The sequence below is a fragment of the Ictidomys tridecemlineatus genome, chromosome 14 (genome assembly GCF_052094955.1).
Source record: "Ictidomys tridecemlineatus isolate mIctTri1 chromosome 14, mIctTri1.hap1, whole genome shotgun sequence".
In the NCBI taxonomy this organism is placed as follows: domain Eukaryota; kingdom Metazoa; phylum Chordata; class Mammalia; order Rodentia; family Sciuridae; genus Ictidomys; species Ictidomys tridecemlineatus.
In genome coordinates this window covers 62,681,552-62,687,937 of record NC_135490.1, presented here as the reverse complement: position 1 = coordinate 62,687,937, position 6,386 = coordinate 62,681,552, and the positions used below count along the sequence as shown (strand labels likewise).

At 33.8% G+C, this 6,386-nt stretch overlaps 1 protein-coding gene across 1 annotated transcript in view; it reads right to left on the bottom strand.

Annotated features, from left to right (window-relative positions):
* Positions 1 to 258: 258 nt before the first annotated feature.
* Bag4 (BAG cochaperone 4) overlaps positions 259 to 6,386 on the bottom strand; it is a 29,120-nt gene continuing 22,992 nt past the window's right edge. Inside the window, exons 4-5 of the mRNA XM_078031214.1 lie at positions 5,881 to 6,138; positions 259 to 4,469 (exon numbers count right to left, since the gene is read on the bottom strand). Coding sequence (XP_077887340.1) covers positions 3,987 to 4,469; positions 5,881 to 6,138 — 741 coding nt within the window. The 3' untranslated portion in view covers positions 259 to 3,986. The remainder of the gene's footprint in view (positions 4,470 to 5,880; positions 6,139 to 6,386) is intronic.

The window sequence follows — 6,386 nt, the reverse complement described above, 5'->3', positions numbered from 1 at the left end:
GACAAAGGATACAGGAAACCAAAAGAGATGACAAAAAAATAAGTGAAGATTCCAAGATATCTATATACACCAGGAACATACCAATCCTCCAATCAGAATGCTCCAGGATAGACTTCTTTAAGAATTTAAAATTGCTAAAATGTTTGAGTATCTTGAGAGAAGATTTAGACAACTGATGTAGAGTCTGAGGTCAGATCAATCGTAAATACATAAGCAAACAAAATAAAGACGACTAATAAACACAAGGAAAACGAGGAGTTGATCAGGAAAAGAAATCACGGTTTATTATATGAATAAGTTCTGGTTAGCATTTACATAGAAATAGTCAAACTATATTGAGAAGTGGGGAAGACGGAACTAACGTGTGTGTAATAGAGGCAGATACATGAACCTAAATCCTCACCCTCTAAAACAGAAAAATCAGTAGAAAAGACCTAAATTGGTAAAACAAAAAAAAGAAAAGCAATACAATTGTGTTATTTAAAAATATGAACATACATTTTGAAAATGTATTTACATTTTGCATTTGAAAGTGGTTGGTTATCTGAATTGGGCTTGGTGGCACATATCTGTAATCCCAGGGGTTTGGGAGGTTGAGGCAGGATGATTGCTAATTCAGAGCCAGCCTCAACAACATAGTGAGGCTCTTAGGAACTTAGCAAGACCTTGTCTCAAAAAATAAGAGCTAGGGATGTGGCTCATCCCTCGGTTCAATCCCCAGTATCGAAAAAGAAAAAAAAAAAAGTGGTTTTCTTTAGAGAAGGAAAAATAGGGATGCAATCAGGAGAATAATCCTTTTCACAGAAGAACTGACTCATCAAAATCTCAACGTCTATGAACTAAGATAAACTCATAATTAAAAAAAAATTAAAAAGCAAAAGCTCCAACCTTTTTTTAATGCCAATTTTATCTGCATTCTTCAATTTTTAAAAATATTTTTGCTTACCTTTAACAGTATTATTTACAATAACCCACTAAGAAATTATTTTCAAACCCAATTTTTTAAAGCACTTTTAAAAATTCTAAGCCAACATACAGAGACAAACATAAACCATGTCCTAGATTCTTCATTTGGCTGATTTGTTTAAATGTTTACATTAACATCTATATTTGGTACAACTGTGGCTTATAATAAAGAAAACAGCTGTGTTTATCATGCCAGCTCTGGGTAACTTTACTCAAGATTTTGACAAAAATGATCCCCAAAGTAATATAAATTTAGACACTTTTAAAAGTCTGAGCATGAAATTAAGATTTCAGTTTGAAGTCAATATTTAAAAAGTTGAACAAATTCTACGAATCATAAATACTATTTTCATCTTAAGTTCACTGTATTTTCTGTGACAGGTAATCAATTTAGTTTTCTTTGATATTGGTATTTATAATCATTTTAACTTGGTTTATATCTTCTAAGTTTGTACCTATCCTGAATATCTTAATTACAATTAAAAATATAAATCCAAAAGTGACAGCTCTTCCTTAAGAATAATTCCAATTATTAAATGTAGAAGAAATAAGTGAAATAGAAAAGCACTGTTAGAACACCACAGTAATAACTGCCACAAGCAAGATCTGCCAATGGATAGTAAAAGAAGTAGGCAAAAGTTTATGCAGACACAGGTCATTTGCATAGTCTGAAGTATCTCTAGCAAATATTTAGTAATTAAAAAGGAAAATATAGTATACAGTAGGGAATTCTAGCAGACATCACCTTAGCATAGTGATTGAAGTTAACACCACCAGAAATACATTACATCAGGTATCCTGTTAATGTACATTGTCACAGACTGGAAGACACTATGGAGACATGACAATTAAATGCAAGATGGGATCCTGGAATCAATCCTAGAATAAAGGGGCATTAGTAAAAAGACTAATAAAAGTTACTTTTAACTCTCTATTTAATACCATGTAGCAAGGTTAATTTCTTAATTTTGACAAATATTCTATGGTTTTTTTAAGATGTCAACATAAGAAGAAGGTGGGTGAAGGGTATAGAGGACCTGTGGTATTTTTACAACTCTTCTATAGTCTAAAATCCCATCTCAAAAGTTTAAAACATAACTTGAAAAGATACACATGCATATGGGTATATTTGTGCATAATGTATATATATATATATGTAAAAATCAAGACTTTGTGGAAATTGTCATCTTGGGCACTCAGTAATTAAGTAGCAATAGCAAAGTTCCCTTTAGAATTAGTCACTGTACCGTTGGTAACTTGGCTTTAAGTTTCTCCACTTTCTGAAGTCTTAAGTATAATTTTCTAATTTTCACAAAAAAAAAGTCTGTTTTAAAACATTCCTGTATTAGGCCAAATATAAAAATCCTAGGATATAATTATCATCATATTATCCTGTAGAATCACTCATCCCAATCATAAGCCCCAGCCAATATTCAATATTTTTACTACATTTCATATCATCATTTAACATGTTTTTATTAGTTTACTTAGTTATGAATAGAGGAGTTGGCTGACAGATTTAATATCATTAATAGGCTTGGCAGTCTAGGAAAAATATTATCACTTGGATATCTTATTAAGAAACAGCTGGGGATGTAGTTCATTGGTAGAGCACTTATCTAGCATGTGCAAGGCCCTACACCCCCTAACACCCACCAAAAAAAAAAAAAAAAAAGAAAAAGCTATTTTCCTAAAAGCACTTATAGTATACTAGAACTCAGATGTAAAAGTTACTTACCTAAATCTCTTCTATACAATAGCACATAGGTACCCAAACAAGGCCAGTTGAGACCCTTTCCATATGCTTTCTCTTAAATTGGGCTCTAAAATCAGTTAATAGTTACATCTTTTATGAAACAAACAAAAATCTATGAAATTTATCTAAGAAACAAAAGAAGAAAATAATTTCCCACTCTATACATGATTTACTCCCTGAGCATCTCCTTTTCCCATCATTATTTTAAATATAAATTGAGCTGAAATCTGCCCAAAGGGATCTTATATAGTGAAACTGATAGCTTAGATGGAAAACAATATTATCAAAGGGCCTTGTGTCAAATAATCATATTTATTACTTTTTGGAGTCATTATTTATATTCATTATGGCATTGATTTTTCATCTTTATCTATCACAGGCTTTCTGTAGAAGCAGCAATAGTAAAAAGACAATTATACTTTTTTTTTAAGTAATTTTAAGTGGATCTTTATCCAAATACAATAAAAAAGAAAATGTCCATAAACATTTAATTCTTGTATCAATGTCATTTCCAAATTCACCTTCCACTACTACTATGAAAAGTAGAAGTGTTAAGAACTCTAACTAAACGTGCTATACAAAAAAGGATGACAATTTACCTCAAGAATTCACTACACATTGCAATATATTCAAGTGATGAAAAGACATAAATCCATTCAGAATTGCCATATTATCTGGCTGTCAATATAGTCTTTTGAATAATTATATTAAACATATTACTACAAAACGTACCAAGAAGTAGAGAATAATACTATATTCGTGAACTGCAAATAATAAAACAGAAGTCCAAGAAGGCTAAAGTCTAAGCTGTAATTTACAATGAAGTGTCTACACTGAAACAGTCACAATGTACAAAAATGTTGACAAGTAATCCAGATGTTTACAAAAACAGATTCTGTTTGTCTCAGATTATATCCAGTTTCATCTGGTAGGTTTCTGATAGCCTGTTACATGAAATGTATTTCTCTCCTGCTGATAAGAAGCTGCTTAAAAATGTCCCCAAATTTCTTAAGAAGTGAGTCTACTTGGCAGTATTAGTAATTCCAGTTTCCTATTACATTCATTCGTCTGAGAACTGAAAATCTCGTAACTAAAGTGTTCTTCCATTCCTTTACCAACTTTTCAAGTTTTAAATTAAATCAAAGGAAATTTGGAATGTATTGCTTCTTGTCATCAACAGGCATTTCAAAAAGACAGTAACTAACCAAAATCAAGAGTTCTTTGGCCAAGTTATTAACAGGCTTCCACTTTGTTCTAAATCCTTTCATAATCCTTTTTTTTCTAATTTTTCCAATATGGCTTGGATCTTACAAACAGCCTCTTTCCTGGCTTGCCGGACAGAGTCCTGTCCCCCAGTTTCAACAGAATCCAGTTCCAAAAGTTCCTTTGTTAGCATTTCTTCCAGAAGCCAGTATGCTTTGTCTGTCTTTTTTCCTACAAACTCTTCTACTTCTTGCTCAAGATACTGGACCTTCTCCAATACATGTATGATTTTTTTAATACTTGGAGGAGTACCTTCATCTGAAGATAAACATTCTTCAGGAAGATTATTACTCTGATCTTGATTGCCAGGATGCTCATTGGTGGCATTACCATACAGTTGAGGCTCAGCACTATATTGGACTTGGGAATCCAAAAGGTCTGAATTATCAGTGTTCATTGTCCCGGAGGATTCATACTGATGGACACTGCAAGGAAAGTTGTGCCGGTTCATGCCTTGATCTTGGCTATAGGAGTATGAGGAATCCTTAGGATGGGAGAATAAAAAGAGGAAAAAAGCTATTTTAATAAGAATCCATCAATGGTACAATTTTTTAGCGCACATCTTTCACCTGACCCAAAAGTACATTACAAGAATTCCCTCCAATAAAACTGGACCACCCTTTTCAATCATTTGAGAAAAACACCATTTTAAGAAGATAAAAGGGAATGTCCTCTCACATAAAAAGAGAATTCCTGAATATAACAGAACAACCTTCCTTGAGGCACATTATCATCATGAACACCTTACAATACATTTTACCACTTCACAATCCATCCAGTGATTTACTAAATAAGAATTAGACAGTTTTTCCCTTTAAGATTTAAAACCTCAAGATCTTAAAAAGAAAGCAGACATAAACATATAATGTTCAAATCTATGGTTTAATTTAAAAGTATTAAACCATAGAAACTAATACTATAGGTATTTCACGTCGGTTTTTATCTTCTATCTATAGATTATTTGTGGTTACAAAATGCAGTTTGATTGTATTTAACATTTGGAAAGAATTACAACAAAGAGAAAATGAGCACTTTTATGTCTTTTAAAAATAGGATGTGAGCCTAAAATGTCTTTAAAAGTCTTTGGAAGGCTAAAACAGCAGGATCAACCTTGGCAACTTAGTAAGGCCCTCAGCAACTATTGAGACCCTGTCTTAAAAAATAAGAAAGGTTGTGGCTCAGTGGTAGAGCACTTGCCTAGCATGTGTGAGGTACTGCCTTCAATTCTCGGCACCGCATATAAATAAATGAATAAAATAAAGGTTCATCAACATCTAAAATTTTTTTTTTTTTTTTTAAAGAGAGAGTGAGAGGAGAGGAGGGAGAGAGAGAGAGAGAATTTCCAACATTTTTTATTTTTTAGTTCTCGGCGGACACAACATCTTTGTTGGTATGTGGTGCTGGGGATCGAACCCGGGCCACACGCATGCCAGGCGAGCGCGCTACCGCTTGAGCCACATCCCCAGTCCCTAAAATTTTTTTTAAATAAATAATAAAAAAGGCTGGGATGTGGCTCAGTGGTAAAGCACCTCTGGGTTTAATCCCTAGTACAAAATAAATAAATAAAGTCTTTGAGAGTATAAAAGAGAAAAGAAGAAAGAATAGGCTGAAGTAAAGCTACAGGAAGTAGTCACCAAATTTTCATAATTAGTCCCCATTTAACACACAATAATGGAGAAAAGTTAAATCTTGAGCTTTTTTTTTTTTTTTATTTTTTTTTAGTTATAGATGGACACAATACCTTCATTTTATTTGTTTATTTTTATGTAGTGCCAGGGATCGAACCCAGTGCCTCACACATGCTAGGCAAGCACTCACCACTGAGCCACAACCTTGGCCCCTTGAGCTTTCTTCATTACCCAGAGAGCAAAAAGAACAACACTTAGGTCTCCTACCTTGGACTGCTGGGGTGGTGGTGAATGAGGTGGCTGAGGAGAGCCACTGCTAGGCCATGATGAAGTTGATTCAGTCATGTAGAGATTCCCAGGTGGTACTGAGGGCGCAGCTGAAGGCCAGGGGTAGCGGGTGCCTATCCCATAAGCACCAGGAGAAGCAGCCCATGCATCCTCTTGCGGTCGTACAGTTGGTCCTGATTGCTGAACACTACGATTACCATCCCCATAAGGATAATGGGGCAGGGTCATTCCGGGGTTCTAGATTGAGAGGAAAAAATATGCTGGTCATTCTAAAAAAACTAAAAGTAATGAAAATATTATTGGCAAATTCTAGAATGCTAGGAACTCTAATTAGTTGCCATAATTACTACAAGCCTGAAAAAACCTGTTCCAGTTATACCGAGGAAAGATTTGGTGATGATCAAACTAGAAAGAATAAGGCCTAAAATTCAATTACTGAAGTATAGTATAAATCTGTCCATAGACACTATAATCAAATGATCCCA